The sequence below is a fragment of the Dasypus novemcinctus genome, chromosome 3 (genome assembly GCF_030445035.2).
Source record: "Dasypus novemcinctus isolate mDasNov1 chromosome 3, mDasNov1.1.hap2, whole genome shotgun sequence".
Lineage (NCBI taxonomy): Eukaryota > Metazoa > Chordata > Mammalia > Cingulata > Dasypodidae > Dasypus > Dasypus novemcinctus.
In genome coordinates this window covers 178,335,666-178,357,888 of record NC_080675.1, presented here as the reverse complement: position 1 = coordinate 178,357,888, position 22,223 = coordinate 178,335,666, and the positions used below count along the sequence as shown (strand labels likewise).

Below are 22,223 nucleotides of genomic sequence, written 5' to 3'. Positions count from 1 at the left end.
GTGGTGAGCTGGCCCACACTCAGTGCTGCCACGTGCAAGGAATATTGTGCCATGCAGGGGTGTCCCCTGTGTAGGGGAGCCCCACGTGCAAGAAGTGCACCCCGCAACGAGAGTTGCCCCATGCGAAATAAGTGCAGCCACTCAGGAGTAGCACCACACACGTGGAGACCTAACACAGCAAGAAGACACAACAAAAAAAGTGACAGTTTCCCAGTGCTTCATGACAAGAATGCAAGTGGACACAGGAGAACACACAGCAAATGGACACAAGAGAGCAGACAACGGGGGTGAAGGGGAGAGAAATAAATAAATCTTTAAAAAAATAAAAATAAAAATAAATCATTACATTGAATTTAAATGATCTAAACACACAAATAAAAAGAGGTGACCAGAATAGATAAAAAAACAAAATATGGCATTTATAAGAATTATCATTTAAATGTGATATTAAAAATACTTTAAAAAGGACAGAAAGTGCCTATACTGATATAGGCAAAATCATACTTCAGAGCAAGGAAAATTACCAGAGATAAAGAGGAACATTACATAATGACAGAGGGTTGAATTCACCAAGAAGACAGAACACTCCTAAATGTGTATGTACCTAACAACAGAGCTACAAAACACATAGAAGCAAAAACTAATCAAAGTGAAAGAAGAGATTTACAATTATAGTTGAAGATACCAACACTATCTTTACACTAACAGATAAAACAAATAAGACAGAAAATCAGCAAGGATCTAGAAGACCCAAACAAAATATGCACTGAACTAGATCTTGACAGTTATAGAACACTTCACCCAACAGGAACAGAATATACATTATTTTCAAGCAGATACAAACATTCATTATAATAGACCATATTCTGAATCATGAAACAAGCCTTAACTGTATAAAAAAATTGAAAACTCAAAGTGTGTTTTCTCTGACCATAACAAAATTCAACTAGAAATCAATAAAAATAAACTAGGTGCCAATAACTGGAAAGATCTCCAAGAACCTGGAAATTAAACAACAGGTTTCTATATTCCAATTGAGATGATAAAATACTGGCCATAAGTAGACTACAAAAAATTAAGTATGTATATTGCAATTCCTACAGCAATAACTAAAACAGAAAAAAAAAAAACTACAAAAAAAGACCATCAAAAATATTTTAATGATTTAAAATGGAGGAAACAGAGGAAGAAACAACAGAAAGAACAGACCAAAAAAATACATTTAAAAAATGGTAAATATAATCCATACATATCAATAATTACACTAAATGTAAACTATCTAAATGCACCAAATTTAAAGACATGTTATCAAATGGATTTTTTTTTTTGATGATCTTACTATAATACTCAGTCTCCAAAGAACTCGCTACAAATAAAATGATATAGGTAGGTCAAAGAAATGGTGTAAATCTGACAAAGCCTGTATAAGACTTGTATGCTGAAAACTATAAAACGCAAATGATTGAAATCAAAGAAAACCTAAATAATCATTTAGACTTACTGTTTTCATGAAATAGAAGACTCTACCAAGTAAAAATGTCGGTTCTCCACAAACTCACATAAAAGATTAATGCAATTCCTATCAAATTCCCAGTAAGATATTTTTATAAATAGACAAGATTATTCTAAATTTTATATGGAAAATCTAAAGAAATAGAATAACTAAAATAATTTGGAAAAAGAAGAATAAAGTGGGAGGAATCAGTCTATCCAATTTCAAGATGTATTATATAACTATTATAAACAAAACTGTATGGTATTGGTGGAAGGAAAGATACACATATCAGTGGACAGACAGATAAACCAAAAATAAACCCACACAAATATGGCAAACTGATTTTTTGCAAAATTGCAAAAGCAATTCAATGGAAGACTGCCTTTTCAACAAATGGTGGTATAGCAACCAGATATCTAAATGCAAAAAAAAAAAAAACTTTGATATAAACCTCACAACTTATACTAAATTTACCTCAAAATTATCATAAACATAAATATAAAACATAAACCTATAAACCTTTAAAACTTTCAAGAAAAAAATGAGAAAATCCTCAGAAACTACAACTAGACAAAAAGTTCTTAGTCTTGATATGAAAAGCACAATCCTTAAAAGAGAAGCTACTAAATTGGATTTAATCAAAATGTAAAACTTTTGCTCTGCAAAAGAGCCAGTTTACTGGGAGCACTGGGAGAAAATACATACAAACCACCTATCTGACAAAAGACTAGTATCCAGAATATATAAAGAACTCTCAAACTCAACAGTAAAAGAAAAATCCAGTTAGAAAATGGGCAAAAGACATGAAGAGACATTTCACCAAAGAGGAAATAACAGATGGCAAATAAGCACACAAAAAGATACTCAAAATCATTAGCCACAGGGAAATGCAAATTAATGCCAAAATGAATATCAGTATATACCTAAAATTTTAAAAATACAATAAAAACTAGAGACAACACCAAATGTTGGCAAAAATGAGGAAAAACTGTTTCACTGAATACATTTGCAAGTGGGAATATAAAATGGTATAGCTACTCTGAAAAGTTGATTGGCAAATTCTTAAAAAAAAAAAAAAAAAAAAGACACACTTGTCATATGACCCAGCAAAGCATTCCTGAACATATATCCCAGAGAAAAGAAAATTTACTCACACAAAAGCCTGTACACAAATGTTCAGAGCAGTATTATTCATAACTGCCCAAAATCATAACCCAGATGTTCTTCAGTGGGTGAATGGTTAAACAAATTGGTAACATCCATACCATGAAATACTACTACTAAGCAATAAAAAATAATAAACTTCGATATGCACAACTTGGATGGGTCTCAAGGGCCTTAGACTGAACGAAGAAGGCCAATCTCAAAAGGTCACATGCTGTATGAATCCACTTATATAACATTCTTGAAATGATAAAATTATAGAGATGGAAAACAGATTAGTGGTTACCAAGGAATAGGGATGGTGGGGAGTGGTGATGGAGTAGTTCTGTGTCTTGACTGCAGTGGTAACATAAATCCACATGTGATAAAATGATGTTGAACTATACAAACACACTGTATCAACATCAACTTCCTAGCTCTGGTATTGTACTATAGGTAAGAAGGGTACACAAGACCTTTCATGACCATCTTTGCAACTAACTATGAGTCTATATCTCAGAAATTTCTGGGGGTTTTTTTAATGGAAGAAGATACACATACTGTGCATACACTAATCAAAAGAGAACTGGAATGGCTATATTAATACACAAAATAGACTTCAGAGCAATAAAAATAAACAGGGATAAAGAGGAACATTATATATTAATAAAGGAACAATTCACCATGAAGACAGAACAATCCTAAAGCGTGCCCACTTAACTAAAGAGCTTCAAAATACATGATACAAAAACTGGTAGAACTAAAAAGAGAAAAGGATAAATGCACAATTAGGAATATATTGGAGATGCAAGTACGATCCTCCTAATAAAAGACAGAATAAGTAGACAATGGAATATTATGCAGCAATAAGGAGAAATGAAGTTGTAAAGCATATGACAACATGGATGAACCTGAAGGGCATTACAATGAGCAAAGCAAGGCAGACACAGAAAGAGAAATACTATATGACTGCATTACTATGACTAAATATATTGTATAACATATTGTATGAGTCAAAAAAAACCATTACATACACCCAATAAAAATTTTTTTTAAAATCAGCAAGGATCTCAAAGAACTGCACAATACCCTCAACAAAAACTGAAATTTATGGAACACTTCACCCAACAAGAGCACAATATTATTCTTTTTTAAGCAGACACAAAACATTCACCAAAATAAAGCATGAAACAAATCAACAAATGTAAAAGATTTTAAATCATAAAGAATCTTCTTTGATCATAATAGAATTAAACTAGAAATCAGTAACAAAAGGATAACAGAAAAATCTCCAAACAATTTTACTTTGATCCATTAATAATCCAATGGCTCAAAGAGCAATTCCCAAGGGAAATTAGAAAATATGTTAAACTGAACAAAAATGAAAATACAGCTGTAGCAGTTTGATAGTATTTATGAATTCCAAAAAGAGATATGGATTAGGTTTGTAAACTGGTCTGTTCCTCTGGGTGTGATACCCTTTGATTGTATTAGACTTGGCTGAGATGTCTTTGATTGAATTATGTTATGATCAGGGCTTTGATTCAGTAGGGTATAATTCAGGGTTGAGTCCCTGGCCCCTTGGTGAGCTATAAAAAGGGACAATTGCTCAAGAAAACACATACAGAGGAAGGCACAGGAAGAAGGAGAGTTCCATAGACACAGAAGAGGAGAGAATTTGGTCATTTCAGTCCTGCCATGTGACGGAAAGGAGAAAGCTCAAACAGCTGGAGCCCCGAGGAGAGCTACGCCATTCATCTAATGGTTTGCAGCTGATGAGACCAGAGCCCTAAGCAGCTGAGAAGGTCCAGAAAAGAAATAAGCCCTTCACCCTACAGCTGAGAGAGTTGAAGAAGCCAGGCCCATGGAACCTTAAGAGGAAGAGGAAGAGGAAGAGGAAGGCTGAACACTCACAGAGATGGGCAACCATCTTGCATCAACATGTGGCAAAAGACTTTGGGTGAGAAAGTACCTCTTATGATACCTTCTCTTTAGGCCTTGTAAATGTAAGCTTTTACCCCAAATAAATACCCTTTATAGAAGCCAACTGATTTCTGGTACTTTGCATCAGCACCCTTTTGGCTGACTAACACAATAACATCAAAATTTGTGGGTTGCAAATAGCACCAAATGCTTAATATTAAGAAAAAGAAGAAAGGTCTAAAATCAACAATTTAAGCCTCTAACTTAAGAAAATAGAAAAAAGAGAGCAAGTTAATCCAAAGATAGTTGAAGGGGGAAAAAAACAGCAAAGATAAAAGCAGAAATCAATGAAATTGAAAAAACAAAACAAAACTAAAAGCTGGTCCTTTGAAAATATCAACAAAACTGATAGACCTCTGGGAAAAGTGACAAAGGAAAAAAAGAGAAAAGACACAATTTACCAATACTAAGAATGAAAGAAGAACTATCACTACAAACTCCACAGACTTCAAAAGGCTAGTAGGTGAATGCTAGGAAAATTTTTAATGTACAAAAGTCAAACAATGGAACAATTCCTTGAATGCCACAATCAGAAAAACCCACTCAAAGAGAAATAACCTAAATAGCCCTATATTTATTAAAGTTATTAAATTTATAGTTAAAAACCTTCCAAGAAAGAAATCTCTAGGCCCAGATGAATTCTACCAAACGTATGAAGAAGAAATTCTACACATCTCTCCCAGAAAACAAGAAGTCATCAGAATACTTGGCAACACTTTTTTGAGGCCAGCTTTACCCTGCTTCCAAAGTCAAACAAGACAGTTACAAGGAAAGAAAACTACAAACCAAATCTCATGAACACTGACAGAAAAATCCTTAATAAAATATTAGCAAATTGAATCAAGTAATAAAAAAAAAAATCCAGCAATTTATATAAAGAATAATACACCATGACCAAGAAGTATTTATCCCAGCAAAGCAAGGTTTGATCAGTATTTGAAAATCAATGTAACCCACCATGTTAACAGACTAAAGATGTTGAAAACTACATGATCATATCATTTAAGGAAGAAAAAGCATTTGACAAAATTCAATATCCATCATGATAAAACTCTCAAAAATGTAAGAATGGAAATTTCCTTAATCTGATAAAAGGAATCTACATACATATACACACACACACAAAACTCTACAGCTAACATCACACCTTAAGGTGAAAGAATGAAAGCTTTCCTGCTAAGATCAGGAACAAGGAAAGAATGTCCACTCGCAATACTCTTACTCAACATGATACTGAAAGTCCTGCCAAGTGAGATAAGAAAAAGAAATAAAAGGCATACATATTATTGCAAAGGAATAAAACTGTCTATGTTCACAAACATAATTGTCTATGAAGAATACACCAAGGAATCTACAATTAAGTTCCTAGAACTAATAAGTGAGTTTAGTATAAGTACAGTCTTGAATGACAGCAAGATATAAGGTCAACAACAAAAATCAATTCTGGCAAGCGGCTATGGCTCAATCAGATGAGCTCCTGTCTACCATATGGGAGGCCCTCGGTTCACATTCCGGGGCCTCCTTGTGAAGGCAGACTCGCCCACAGGCGCTGCACAGACCCAACTCAGCGAGGTGACACAAGAAAAAGAAGGGAGACAGAAAGCAAGCAAGCCGCAAGGGGGAGTAATAAATAAACACAGAAGAACGTACAACAAATGGACAGAGAGAACAGACAGCACACAAAAAAAGCAGCAAGGGCAGAGTTAAAAAAAAATCAATTCTATTTATATATACTGGTCAATGAACAAATGGAAACCAAACTTATAAAAGATATCAAAGTTGTATATTCAGTACCTGTGCGGGCCCACAGGCAATTCCAACTATGTGCTTTGTATCCAGTCCCGGCAGTGCAGCAGGTTCTGGTTTGGTCACCCGCAAGGTGTCAAAGTGCTGGCACTGATCATTGCTGCCCCAGCTGTGGACCTCACTATCTTCCGTCAATGCAAGGCAATGGGTGGAGCCCGCTGCCACATCAATTACTTTTTTCCCTACAAAGAAAAAACAGTGTTGATTCAGTTCCAACCCTATGTCTTTGGATGTAAAAAAAAGAAATTTCACCAAGCCATTCAAATCGTTAAATATTACCTTCTGAAGGATAATTCACTGCTTTAACTTTAAGCTCATCAGCTTCAAATATGTTATTAAACCTCCTTTTATATTCTACCAATTATAATTTAAGACATATGGCCTACAAATAAAATAATGCTGGTGCATGAAAAAAATCTTTTTTTTTTCCTCTTCCAATTGGATTCTCTCATTCAGAACGAGACCTCACATTTTTAATTAACTATAAGATCAGATTCTCCTGTCACATGGTATTACCATACAAGGTATTCTTCACTGAAGAGGTTTTCCTAATGGGAAATCTATATTTCTACAAAGTCATCTGATATAAATGTAAAATAATTTTTTTCTATATAAATAGTTTATAGCCAAGAACTGTATTTTTGCTAACTAGTAAATCTAACACCATCAACACAAGGGGAATTTCTCAGAAATGTCAACATAAAAAATTCAGCTGACAAACTATAAGGGGAACAATTCTATTTTAAGAGCTTATCAAAAGTTCATGAAAGGAGAGCGGATGTGGCTCAAGTGGTTGGGCACCTGCTTCCCACATGGGAGGTCCCAGGTTTGGTTCCTGGTGCCTCCTAGGAAAAAAAAAAAAAAACAAGCAAAACAAGCAAAAAAAACAACTCATGGGAGTCGATGTAACTCAGTAGTTGAGTGCTGGCTTCCCATATACAAGGTCCCGGGTTCAATACCCAGTGCCTCGTACCTCAAAAAAAAAAAAAAGTTCATGAAAAAATTGTTCAAAAAACGATAGCAACAATTATTTTTCAAACTCTCCTAGTAAGCTTTGTCCATATTTAATAAACGCAACTGAGGAATGTGATTTCCATTATTAATGGAGGAGAATACAAACAAGAAGGCAACTGAAATTCAAGGACAATTCTGTGACACACTGGTAAACACTATTACTTTACAACCTATATCAGAAGCTTGGAAAATTATATTCATCATTTGAGCATATAACAACTCCTCATCATCAACATACTGAAATGCTTTAGGGTAAAAAAACTGACAGGATAAAGAACAGGAAATCCCACTTAAAAGTTCCACTTTCAAACTCCTTGATACAGAAGCAAAACATAAACAAAGAAGAATGTTATGAGTGCAGGTACCTGGCCAACTACAGCCCTTTGGCCAAATGCAGCTCAAGACCCGTTTTTGTGAATAAAGTTTTATTGGAACATAGCCAGGCCCATTTGTTTACACACCGTCCATGGCTTCTTTCTTGCTATGACAGCAGAGTTGGGACAGTGTATGGTTCTGAAACCTAAAATATTTAGGATTGGCTCTTTAAGAAAAAGTATGTGTACCCCTGACATAGAGAAATACCCTACACAAAAAGGCCCCACATGACACACCTATGAGTGACTTCTGCCTTCCTCCTGGCTTTCTTCTCACCTCACCCAGCTCTTCACCAGCGCTCCATTAGAATGGAGACTACCTACCACCCCACCAGGCCAAATGTGTGGAAAAACCAGTTCCCCCTAAAAAATCCCCCCTATAGTCTACTACTTCCTACAGCACAACATCTGTAATAAGAATACTATAAAAGCATTCAAAGGCTTCCACCCAGCTCCTCTCTCTTGTCTCTTTTCTTGAGACACCTTCACTCTTTCTAATCACACTGGCAGCTTACCAGAAGGCACCATGAAGCGTACCCACACATCTCGGCTCGCGTATGTTACTACTACCTAAAGCTCATGTTGGATGCCTTCTCAACCTAGCAAGCTTCCAATCAGCCATCAAGGCAAGTTCAAATGAGACATGTCCAGGTAGACCCAATCCCATCATCCAATCTACACGAACAGTACAATGCATATCCATGGTCTTAACAATTTGTACATTGTAGCCACGTATGAACTCACCGAACAGAAGCTAATCTCACTGAGCCCATCTTACTGAGCAATGAGATGCATCCCACAGTAAGAACTCTGAAATATTAATAAAACTTAATGGGTTTAAATTTGGTGTGAATAGTTCTAGGACATTTTTCAATGCATACAAACTAATTTTCAACTATCTGTACCTAACAAAAGGTGGATAAAACTGTTAATGATGGTCCAGTCACAGAATGTCAACTAAAGGAAAATAAACAGCAAACTATAAAAAATTACTAAAAGAACTGCCCCAAAGGGCTTTTTTTTTTTTTTCAATTTACCTTTTACACTCACCTTGCAAGCCTTCCAATAGTTTCGGATAACGAACATGTTCCTCTGTTCCATGCCCAAGTCTCTGATTGTCACCTTTTCCCCATGAATAAACTTGGCCATCTTTAGTTAGAGCAATAGAAAATTGACTTCCACAGCGTACTTTGACAACATCCAAGTCTTGAAGTTTTTCAATCAGCTTTGGCGTTTTGCAGCCATCACTACCACCTCGGCCCAATTTCCCATAGTCACCATCTCCCCAAGACCACACTTGACCTAAAAAGATACAAATGTATTTAAATAAAAATAACTATCTTTTAATGGAAACTTTTAAGCTGCTGAAAATAATCAATATAATCAGTAAAGCACACAAATCTAGACCACCAATGTATATGATAAACACTAAGTGGATGGTTACTGTCTAAATGAAGCCTAGCTTATACATCAGGTTGATATATAAGCAATTAAGTAAGAAGGCTGGATTTTCTTTTAGTTTCTATTAAATGAATAAGAAAATCCTGACTCTTAAACCTTGGGATCAATCATACTGCTTCAAATAAGTGCTGAACACACTAAAAAAAAAACCCTCCATACCCTGTATAAAGCACAGTCACAATCCCACAGCACAAGGGCCTCAGTGGGCCTGCACACTTATATTCCCATCAGCTGACCAAAAGTAAACAGTATGATTGCATTTGTTCACAATTATGTTTGTTATTGTACTTATGTAATTTAATTAATATACAAATGGAGAAAATATGATTGAAATATAAGAGAAATTTTTTTACTCTGAAAACTCAGCTGATTTTGTATGATCTTTTTTTATCTCCCAAATATTAAACCATTATCAGATTTAAAAAGAAAAAAAAACTAAGCTGAATGCCTTGCAAAAACTCAAGTGAGTTGCTAAAAATAGAAGCTGTAAAATTAGTTATAGGTAAAAAATGTAAAAGATGAGAAAAGAAATGAGAAGGCTTCTAAACTCAGAGTGCAACATAGTGACCAAGCATCCATTCTATTATGAATAATACAAACCAAAATTTAACCATCAGTCACAAAAGACCAGATGGTAAATACTGTAGGATTTGTGGGTCACAAGGTCTCTGTCACAACTACTTAACTGTGCCCTTACAGCACAAAAGCTTCCAGAGATAATACGTAAAGGAGCTGGTGGCTATGTTCCAAGACAGTTCTATCTGCAAAAACTCTTTCTCTAAAACTGAAAATTGTAAATGATGTCTGGGGTGGCTTGGAGTTTTGTCTCCCAGAAAAAACATTCTTAATCTTAATCCATTTCTGTGGGTGTGAACCCTTGTAAACAGGACCTTCTCATAAGGTTACATCAGTTAAGGTACATCCCAGTCGAATCAGGCTGGGTCTTAAATCCTATTATTGAAGGCTTTATATAGATAAGGCTTCAGGGAAGAAAGTCGCAGAGACAGCCAGAAGCTGGAAGCAGATAGAACCAGTAAAAGAAAGGAACCATGAGGGAAACGGACTTTGGCCCAGTGGTTAGGGCGTCCGTCTACCATATGGGAGGTCCGCGGTTCAAACCCCGGGCCTCCTTGACCCGTGTGGAGCTGGCCAGGCGCAGCGCTGATGTGCGCAAGGAGTGCCGTGCCACGCAAGGGTGTCCCCCGCGTGGCCCCCACGCGCAAGGAGTGCGCCCGTGAGGAGAGCCGCCCAGCGTGAAAAAGAAAGAGCAGCCTGCCCAGAAATGGCGCCACCCACACTTCCCATGCCGCTGACGACAACAGAAGCGGACAAAGAAACAAGACGCAGCAAATAGACACCAAGAACAGACAACCAGGGGAGGGGGGGAAATTAAATAAGTAAAATAAAATCTTTAAAAAAAAAAAAAACCTTTAAAAAAAAAAAAAAAAAAAAAAAGAAAGGAACCATGAGAGGCTACCATGTGCAATGTCATGTAACAAAAAAGCCAAGAACGAAGAATCACTGGCAGCCAGGCCAAGAACTCCAAGTCTTCGGTGAAAAATTATCACCTTGAGGACAACTTGATTTTGGACTTCTCCTAGCCTCAAAACCATGAGCTAATAAATTCCCATTGTTTAAGCCAACCAACTGCATGGTAGTTGACTTGGCACTCAGGAAATTAAAACGATATACTATTAAGGAAATTAATGAAAATAAAACACACCAATGCTCAATTCAGCAGATTCAAACACAAAGACTGGAGAACATGTATACTTTTGTATGCTTTTGGTTAAAATGCCTGTTACTCAGATATCCTGCTGGGTGCTTCCCACTTTCACCAGTGTTCTCAGGGAGCCCATGACCCTAAGTCCAGAATGCACAATACAGGAGCCTTCTACTCAAAGATTTTTTTAAGATTTATTTTATTTATTTGTATTAATATTTTTCCCACAAGCTCCCCACCCTCCCCTACCCCCCGCTATTTATGCTTCCTGTTTGCTCTCTGTGTCTGTTCATTGTGTGCTGGGCTTCTTTGTAGGAGGCACTGGTAACTAAACCCAGGACTTCTCATGTGGTAGGCAGACACCCAACTGCTTGAGCCACATCCATTTCCCTCTACTCTAAGATTAATCTCAAAAGACAATATTTTAACAAGGGTAATTTCCGTATAATATTTGTACCAATGAAATGCCAATGTGAGTAGACTTCTTACACAGTCCCCATTCAAGGCAATTATGTCAATTATCATCATGCAGTTTTCCTTACAGAGCAGTTTCACACAAAAAAATGCAAGGGTAATATTCTAATGAGATTTAATTAAGAAAATATTCCTAATTAAGAGTTTTGTAAAATATATTACTCACCTACACTGAGTATTTCACAACAAAACAAGAGGTCAGATTGAAAGCTTCACACCAAGAGATCTTTCACATGACTAATGAGATCACCTCTTCATCAGACTTACAAAAGCAAAGGCAAGATGATTCTAACAATATCTATGCTTCTAATGGAACTATATGTATATGAAAGTGCCTGAAATGATCTTTGATCTTTCCTTCATGAAAGTAATTAACAGAAGTAAGTCAATTCTCAATCTGCCATACAACTTCTTGGGGAGAGAAAAGGCTGAGAGGCTCCCTGGCTAATTCTGACAGACAAACCCCCAGGTGGCTGAGGAGACCACCCCCCACAATGCCAATAGCCAGCAACCCACAATCCCAAGGACAGACTCTGTGATGCTGACAAAACAATTTGAAAAAGTAAATGTGATTCTAACCACCAAATATAATAAATGTATCCTCAAAAAAAAAGGACCAGTACAATCTCAAGAAATGAATACAAATGCACAACTAAATTAGAAACAAGCAAATGATATAACGATACAAAATATAAAAAGACTTAAAAGGAAACCAAAGTGACTAAACATTTGGAAATGTAATAATACTCAGAGACAATCTAAGAATGTCAATTATTGCGCTTTAACTTTCATTTTAGTGAGAAAATATCAAAATGGAAGGGTGGGAACCACTAACTAGCCATCTTTTGGGCACGGGATTTAATTTCTATGGACCTCTAAAACCCGTATCACTTAACAGCAGGCAACTGGCAGGATACCCTCCTGAGGTTTGGTATACTCCAAATGCACACCCCATCATCCCCTGAAATGTGTGTGCCTCCACATCCTTGAGGCCTGTTTGAGGGCAGCCTGTGGTTACGTACCATTCTCAGTCACAGCCAGAGTTTGAGCATCCCCACTCCCACACGCCACATCGATGACCTTCAGTCCTTTAAGCCCAGCTACAAGCATCGGAATGGCCTCATCTTCACTGGAACCTTCAAACAGATAGGACTGTCATTACTAGAAATCTCTCAGTAGAGGCAGCTTCCTGCCACACACTTCCACCCCCAAAGCAGACGCACCATGGCCCAGTCTGCCGTAGTTGCCCCGGCCCCAGGTGTACAACTCGCCCTCAGCAGTGATGGCTGCACTGTACGTGCTCCCACACGCGATGTGCACAACATGCTTGCCTGCCTGCTTCCCAGAGAAAGCAGAAATCACCTTAGGCTCCTCCAGCGGCCTGTGCAAAAACAACAAAAGTGAATGCCCTTCTAGGCAGTTTTTTTTTAACGGTGAAAAAACAAGTTCACTATCATGAATAAACTATCATGGTGTCAATACTACTTCTCTTTCCAGTGTCTTATGAAATAATTAAGGCAATATGTAATTCAAAAACCTAAAATCCCCATGACTTTTTATTACATAGTATCCAATGCCAAGCATGGTATCCAGCAGAAATTCAAAATATTTGTACATGAATTGCAGCTTTATTCATCATAGACCAAAACCGGAGTGCCCACTAACAGGTAAATAAACACACTGTGGTACCTCCACATAACGGCACACTGCTCAGCAATAAAAAAGGAATGAACTACTGATGCACATGGTTGAATCTCAAAAACACGATGTTAGATGAAAGAAGGTAGAAACAAAATACTACATACTGTATGATTTCATTTAAACTCTAAAAGAGGCAAAATAATATTGAAAGAGAACAGATCAGTGGTTGCCGAGGGCTGGGGATGGGAGGATGGGAACAAAGAAACTTCAGGGGCAATGGAAATGTCTGTTACCTTGACTATAGTAGTTATCCAACTGTATGTATTCGCCAAAACTCATCAAATTGACCTTAAAACTGATTGATTTTATTGTATATAAACCTCAATAAAGCTGATTGGAAATTTATATATATATATATTTGTTAAATAAACATGAAAGAAATGAAGCAAGCAAAGTTTACTAAATCACATTATAATCTGTATTTTACAAAAGAAAGAGTGAAAAAGTAAGGATTAGGACAGAAAAGTCTTCTTACTTGAAGAAATTTTCAAAATTAGCAAACTACACTAGGCTTATAATTCAAAATGTATACCATATTGATAACATTTTCTTGAGTGTCTACATAAGCCCACTCTAGACTCTCCAATGACATGGCTTACTCACTTTGTGACCCACCATTGTGCAAGAAACACATACACAGGAATATGCACAGCCACGTAACTCTGCTCTGGTACTATCTGTTCCTTCTTGCTTCAGCACACTTCATCTCCCCCAACAGCTTCTCTCCAACTCCTGCCATCTATACTGATCCCATTTTCTTCCCTGAACTCCTAGAGCAATGGAAAAGTTACCATTTCTAGTACTTAATCTCAATGGAATAGTATTTCCTTATGAAATATTTTCAGTATAAAATAACATAAATGAGGTAAAAAAAAGAATAGCAGGCTTAACATACGTGTGCCTGTACGTAGCTATGACATCTTGCTCTAGGCACATGCATCTTATGCCAGCCATACCCTCCTGCTAGTTTGAGAGTAATAACTCTAAATTTCATGTTTATTATTTCCTTATATTTCATTATAGTTTTGTCACATTGGTAGGAATCCCTTACAACAATGGTAAGTTTTAAATGTTTCTGAACTCTGTATAAATGTATCCTACTGTATTCAGTTATTTATGGTTTTTGAGATTCTTCCCTGTTGACGGTGTGGAGGCAGCAAAGCACTCATTTCCATTCCAGCAGAGATTCCACCACGGGGACAAACAACACTTAGCCTTGCCATCTCCTCCAGTGAACACTTGGGCAGAGCCCAGATGGCCACAATGTCAGCCCTGCCACTGTCCACCTTCTATATATGTCTCTAAGGCCCATTAAGTAAGGTTGCTGGGTTGGAGCATGGAGGCACCTTCTATTCCATCCTAATGTTTTTAAAGTTTTTTCACCAATCTGAACTCACAATAGCACCATATAAAAGAGTTCCCACAACTCCAGAGGATGTGTCAGAACTCAACTTTTACAATCTCACATTTTTAACTTAACCATTCTCTGTGTTTATTTCTTGTCTCTCAAAGTAATCAAAAGCTTCCAATAAATAAGATATTCAAGTAATTTTAGTACCTTTAATAATGATGTTATGGTTTTAAAAAGGGGGTACCTTATCTATCGCAAATGTTGATGGATCTACGAATGAAATGATAGTTGTGTGGGATTTGCTTTAGAAAACTCCATGGTGAGGGGTATGGGGTCAGTAGACAAAGCAGGAGTAGCAAAGACTAACTGCTGAAGCTAGGGGAGATGTCCACGGAGGCCTTACTAGGGTAAAGCCCTGCTTTGTCACCCAGGAGCTAACATATCACACCCTCTCCATACCCAGTTTTATATGGCAGGTGGCTTTAAAAACACAGCCACCATACTATTTCCCATACTGTTTTAAATACAGCCACATGAAAGGAGAGTGGAACCATACGCACACGGTGTCTCCATGGCCCAGTCTTCCACCGTCCCCACAGCCCCAGGAGTAAACCTCTCCAGTGGCTGCCAAGGCCAGGTAATGGTGACCATCAGAATGTGCAGCTATCTTTATAATGTTTCTAGAGGCAAGACCCTGGACCAGCTGCGGGGCCTAAAAGGGTAAAAATAACAGGAAAAAGTAGCAATTAGTACAAAGATAATGAAAATTGCAGAATTCTTCTCAATGGTTTATCCAACTTTAACAAATCCAGCTGTAACTGTGTGACCAAGCACTTCTGATGGTCAGCCTCAGCTTCTTCACTCCACCTTGTCTAACACCAACAGAACCACAGCTTCTTCTAAGTGCCAGCTGCTTGCTTGGGAAAATGCCAAGTAAGCAAAGGCCATCCTGTGTGATAAAAACACTTGGCTCAGGGGAACAGCACCTGTCCTTTAAGGGGAACATGCACTTTTTAATTTGCCACCATCTCCATGAGGCCCAACTGATTCATCCACTATCTGCCTGGATCCCAAAGTCATACACAAATGGAATCACGATTAGCAATGATTTTCCTAGTAAGGAGTTCCTGATCATAACAAGTAAAAATTCTACCCTAATCTTGACAATAAGGATTAAGATTAAGATGATAAAACATAACTAATAATATACAATCCAGAAAAGCTTATAAAACTTCAGAAATCAAGCAACTCAACAAGATTAAACCTAGATAGCATCCTTCCTAGAGAATCTGCCCAATGGGGAATTCATGCAGGGCACACCATAGCAGGCACCTACCAGCGTGTCACTGTTGTAGGCCTGTGTGTACACGCGACCATTCCGCGATAAGATCAGGAAGCGCTTCTCTGCGCAGGCAATCTGTGTGACCCCCAGGTTGGCAAGGCCTTCACATTGAATTGGACCAATTACATTGGCGTAGTATTTCCATCCTATTAAACCCCAACCTATGACTTCTTGCAACGATCCCTGTAAGTAAACATTCTCTTTATAGCAATAAGAAAATTTCTCAGACAAAAGGAAAAATAACTTATTCTAGCAGTAACACTGAAATACTAGACATTAATAACAAAATAAAGCCAAAAAAGGAGCTTTTATTCAAAACATAAAATAAATTCATTACATTCTGTATTAAACATAAAAGTTTCAGTTAACACATAAGATGAACTGATTGAACAGGTTATTTCTTTTATGACATTTCATTTTAACAGGGCCCAATAAGAACTACAAATACGCAAACTATGTGAGCGGCAAACTTTTGGTATCAACCCAGCTATAGGAAATTGGATTTAAAAATTATAATACTGGGGAGCAGATGTAGCTCAGTGGTTGAGTGCCTGCTTCCCATGTACAAGAGTCCTGGGTTCAATACCCAGTACCTATTAAAAAAAAATTATGATACATCCACACAAGGAATTCAAAGCAGCTTTAAAAAAAAAAAGACACTCCCTTTACTGATAAAGATCTCCAGTATATATTAAGTGAAAAAAAACAAGCTACAAAGGTATTTTGTAATATGCTACTTCTAATGTAAGAAAGAAGGGTAAATAAGAATAAACTTTTGTTCAGGAAAACATTAAAAAGGATACATAAGGGACTATTAAAGCAAGGAAGAGCAGGTGGGGAAACTGGGTAGATGAACGTTAATGGGGAGAACGTGTCTTTGCAAAAATGTGAATGTATTACTTATGTGAAAAATAAATGACTAAAAGAATGAAAGAAGAAACACTCCTCATACTAAAAATAAAAAGTTAGAAAAACCTGGATTCAAAACCAGGATTGGGGAAACGGACTTTGGCCCAGTGGTTAGGGCGTCCGTCTACCATATGGGAGGTCCGCGGTTCAAACCCCGGACCTCCTTGACCCGTGTGGAGCTGGCCATGCGCAGTGCTGATGCGCGCACGGAGTGCCGTGCCACGCAAGGGTGTCCCCCGCGTGGGGGAGCCCCACGCGCAAGGAGTGCGCCCGTGAGGAAAGCCGCCCAGCGTGAAAAGAAAGAGCAGCCTGCCCAGGAATGGCGCCGCCCACACTTCCCGTGCCGCTGACGACAACAGAAGCGGACAAAGAAACAAGACGCAGCAAATAGACACCAAGAACAGACAACCAGGGGAGGGGGGGAATTAAATAAATAAATAAATCTTTAAAAAAAAAAAAAACCAGGATTGCTCTCTGTGTAGCTGTGGCTAAGTTAACTATCATTCTAAACTGTAGTTTTCTCATCTATACCATGGCGTAATTGCTATGACAATCAAATAAGACAGCGTGTGTGAGGTCGTCAGTGTGCTGCACCTGCACTGCAGAAATTGATGCTCCTACCACTAGTAGGTGGTTGTCCTTGTTACCATAACTAGTTTGTAACAGAGTTTCTAGTGCAGAAGGCAGGCTGGCATGCGGTTGTATAGATAAAGGTGACCTCTTTCTGGGAACACATCTCCTGAAACTGGAAAATGGGACAGGTTGGTTTAGCTTGCTCACCTATAGCACAAGGTAAGGAACTGCTTCCTGAGGCTGTTAGGAGGTTATCTAGAAGCATTCAGGAAGGGACACAGTGCATGGTGAGCATACCACTACTGCCTCCAAAATCCCTAAGGGACAGCCACAGGACTTCCCAGGAACTATCCAGAATCGCACTAATGCCTTCCCTGCACCTTTCAGGCCCGTGTAACAATAGACGCTGAGCCTAGGAAAGCACCATGTCAATGCTAAAGACAATCCTGAGGTCACGCATATACTTACAGTGTATAAAGTATACCATAAACTGAACATATTTTTAAAAGCAATCAACCAGCTCCCACCCCAATATCACAGAAAGGTAAGTACCCAAGCACAGAATGAGAATTTCTGGTATTACTCATGATAAAACACACAAAGAACACTGTGACAGTGGGTACCTTATGAGACGTTGGAGAGCTACACAAAGGAGGCATGCAGGGAGCGGCCAGGCGATCTAAATGGGCCATGACAACAACCGCAGTCTGTCGTAAATCGATGGCTAGCTCATTGTCTTGTGGTAGAGTAAGGTACCTCAGGAAACTCTCATTGGGGCTCAGAGGGCCAGATAAGAGCTGGATAAGAAATGTAAACAAACATCTTCAAAAATGTGGGTAAAAAATAAAAGTAACACAAGCAACCCCCAACCTTTCTTTATATTTTGGTACTTACAGATATGCAATATTTTTCAGCTATCAAATGGCAAAAGTTGAGTATACATTTATACTATATATCTACATATTTATAAGCTTATAATTGTATATAGTGTTGACTACATAGCCATACATTTATTATACCAAAACACACAAGTTCAATCCCATGAGGAGCCTACAAACAGATTTCTAATACAGCAAGTACCATCCTCCAGGCCATGCACCACAGAGGGTCCTCTGAGCAACGCAGAACAAGCTTTGTGGTGACACACACAGCAGCTCAACCCAACTTTAAAAACTAAAAGAACCATTCTTTATCTGAATTTAAATGGTGCTTTCTGGAAAAAAACTAGTTTTATTTGAAAATTAAGTGTCAAATAAAATTAAGGTTAAACCTAGCCAGAAATGTCTTGCAAGATTGCACATGTTCTAAAGAGAAGCTGTCCTATAGGTTAGGGTAGCACTGGCAGCAGTAGCTGTGACGAGGATTAAATACAACAGCTTAGGAGATACCTATCCAATAGCCAGCCCACACACAGAAAGGTCAACAAAGTGAACTACAACCTACAATGTTCTTTTGTAATATTTATTAAAAAGTGTATTTCAGACTTGATTCTGTGCTGCTGATGAAGAAGCGGTCCAATCTGACATCTTCTCAACAAAATCATAATGGGGATAGGGATGAAGTGGGAATGATACTGTAGACTTACCTAGCTCTCTAGGCATATTCTCAAAATAAATAAAAGAGTGGAAACCTACTCCCTAGAGGCATTGTTTGTTGTTCATGTGGACAAAGTGACATTTTATGTTAGATCGTACCTTTGAACCAGGCACATGACTTAATGCCAAACCAACCTGACTCTCCACTACTTACCCTTCTCTCAACTCAGAGCACCACCTCTCAGGAAGGGTTATCTGTTCCAAGCATCAATGAGGAACTACTTGCTCTTCATCTTCTGCTCTAAATATTGTCATCTTCATTTCTTTACTAAGTCCTTTATGGAAGGGAGCCAGTCTTTTTCACATTCTCTATCACATCTAAAACTCATTCCTTATCACAGCAAATATACAATATGAGTAGCTGCTGAAACACACATGTTAAACCCACAGAGAGGAAGGACTCAATTGCTCTCACAAAGCAAAATGATCACTGGACAAACAACACAGCAGTGGACAGGTCTCCCCAAAACTACAAGCTGATATGTGCCAAGATATAAATTCCTCCTACTTACCACATACAATTCAAAAACAAAAGACACAGAGCACCCCAGTCTAAGAGCAGAGCTGGCTCAGGCTACCTCTTAGCTGCATTAAACAATACTAATCTCCTTATGTGACATTCTACCATACCAACTATAACTGTCACCATGATCTGCCACACTGGTCGCATATGACCCAATGCTGTGATCACCAAGTACACACTCTCCCCAAGACACAGGCCCCTTTCAGGGATGCATTCTAGTCTGATTTATCAGTCTATTTGAAAATGACAAAAATGAAGAATGCCCAAGTTAAATGATGGCACCCACATGTGTGTCACCATCTGAATGAGGCGTGTCTTTACAGCAGACGATGCTCTGAAACCTCTGCAGCAGTGGAAGGAGGGGGGCACTGGTTCCCTGTGCTGAGCGCTCGTTGTCCGTCTCCCGTGTCCCACTGTCCCACAGTTGCAGCAACAACATGATGGCAGATAGCATTTGGCTAAAAGAGAAAAGATATTTATTCTCTAGTAAAAATATATGAACACTTTTTTGCCATAGTCCATCAAAAATAAAAGCAAGCAGCTAAAGAGAACTGAATACTCTGAATTTGAATGGAAACTAAAATAATGTCATGGAAAAAACTGTTGGCAATAAAATCACTGAATTGGCACGAAGATTTCAACAAATAACGCTTTCTCCAGGTAATTTATAGTACCTTAAATTAATGAAATAAAATAATCATTTTAGGAAAGCAACAAGAAAAAAAGAAACAGTTCTTAAAACACTAGGAAATTACGCATAAAAAGAGAAGTGAAGAAAACCTAATTGTACCTGGATTTGAAAGAAAGAGCCCTGTGAAATGGCTCTTTGATTTCAAAATACCACATGCTTGCTAAAATCACAAACTACTAATGAATCAACAGGTTTCTGGCTGCAGAGTCATTCCCCCGAAGTGCTGCCACCCAAGCCCCCTTACCTCAGTGTGCCCCTCTGCACAGCCAGCTCTAACAAGATGGCCAGGGCTAAGTGCTGGTCCTGCAAGGGGATGCTTCCCGGTCCTTTGGTGCCAGGTGCTCCGTGAACATCTCTGAAATAACAGCAGGGGACACAGGAAGAAAGGAACATCAGAGAGGGGGGGAATGCTTAAAATAATACTAAAATATTAAATTAGTTATATTCTCTCCCATGAAATAGTTAATATTTTTAATATTTAGAATTAAGTTCTGAGACTTCCTACTCAAATTTATTCAGATATTTTAAAATATATAATTAACGTGTAAAGATATGTTATTAAAAGTATTAATTCACACTCAGTAACATAATTACACTAGAAGACATATTCCAAGTTTCTGAAGCAAAAAGTAATTTATATCTTTATTCAACACATGGCTAAAAGAATGTTTTAATTTTTTTTCCAGTTTCAATGAAGAGTAAGGTTTTCAGAGTATCAACATTCTCCTGTAGAACTGGAGAAGAACCAATTTCTGTAAGTCCCTGAAACTCTATAGGCAAAACATCCATGCTTATTTTTACCTCTGATTTTAAAAATATTTTTTTTAACTTCTTCATTACCAGTAAACAAGTTTTCTTAACCGAAGGGATGCGGGGTGACCTCATGACACTATGATTACAGGTGAATATTTTAAAATTAATTCCAGGCCTAATTTTTCAGAGTCCCCAGCCTCAAAACTCTTTAACTGATGGATTAAGTATCACTCCCCACACGTCCTCATATGGCAGTGGAACAGAATGTGCAGGCATCCCTACTCATTGAAAGGAGACAGAGTCATGACCTCCCAAGGTGGAATGTGACTGGAACTCATTTTTCTTCGATGTTTATGGTGTTGATTTTTAGACTGAGTAAAAGCTTAATTTAAAAGATACAAGAAAAATGCATTGCATCCAAGACCAGACTTTAGGTTTTTTCCTTAGAGAGAAATGATTCACGAATTGTTAAAAACATACTTAAAGGGTAGATTTATGTTTCAGCATTTTGATCTTAAGTGAAATGAGTTATTTACTCCAATGTTTTCTATTGAAACTATAGATATAGTACCATTAAGCATGCATAATGGTGCATTCTCATTTTCCCTGACAGACACACAATTCATGATTGCTTTTTAAATGACAGATTACCAAATCAAAAAATACATGAGGGGAGCAGATATGGCTCAAGCATTTTAAAATACTTCCAACAGGGGAAGTCCCAGATTCAGTTCCCAGTACCCCCTAAAAAAAAACAAACCACAAGCAAAACAAGAGAAAAAAACAACACAAGAGAGCCAAAGTGGCTCAGTGATTGAGGGCCAACTTCAAACATACAAGATCCCAGGTTCAATCCCCAGCCTCCAGTACCTCAAAAAAAGGAGAGAAAAAAATAAATTATAAAAACTGGCTTTAATTTTTCTATCCTATTCAACATGACTGCTTCCTGGGTCAAACCAGAATACCTTAAATAATTCAGAAAGCTGAAAACCAGGACCCAAAATCACAATACTGGAGACACACACAAGAAAACAACCTATTAAGTTTCATAGCTCTAAAGAAGAAGCTGAGAAAAGACTTTGAAACGTGTAGCTGGTCATGGACTAGGATACAAAAAGTGAGCACTTACCCCGTCACGACAGACCTGAGGAATCTGGTTGCTCTTTCCACCACCTCCAGCCACACAGAGGACACTGTGCTCTCATCAAAGAGAGAAGCCTCAGGAAGAGCTCGGAGGGCATCCAGGGACTCCTGCAACAGCTCACTGCAGAGGTCTGCGTCCTCACCTGGGCACACACACGGGTCAGAGGTA

General features: G+C 38.0%; 1 protein-coding gene across 3 annotated transcripts in view; it reads right to left on the bottom strand.

The window, feature by feature from the left end:
- The window catches only part of HERC2 (HECT and RLD domain containing E3 ubiquitin protein ligase 2), a 290,972-nt gene that overhangs the window by 148,988 nt on the left and 119,761 nt on the right, over positions 1-22,223 (bottom strand). For all 3 annotated transcript variants that reach the window (XM_058294806.1, XM_058294807.2, XM_058294808.1), the window contains exons 7-16: positions 22,041-22,197; positions 20,403-20,513; positions 19,754-19,925; positions 17,973-18,146; positions 15,862-16,050; positions 15,086-15,237; positions 12,697-12,854; positions 12,496-12,609; positions 8,866-9,117; positions 6,416-6,609 (exon numbers count right to left, since the gene is read on the bottom strand). In XM_058294806.1, coding sequence (XP_058150789.1) covers positions 6,416-6,609; positions 8,866-9,117; positions 12,496-12,609; positions 12,697-12,854; positions 15,086-15,237; positions 15,862-16,050; positions 17,973-18,146; positions 19,754-19,925; positions 20,403-20,513; positions 22,041-22,197 — 1,673 coding nt within the window. The remainder of the gene's footprint in view (positions 1-6,415; positions 6,610-8,865; positions 9,118-12,495; positions 12,610-12,696; positions 12,855-15,085; positions 15,238-15,861; positions 16,051-17,972; positions 18,147-19,753; positions 19,926-20,402; positions 20,514-22,040; positions 22,198-22,223) is intronic.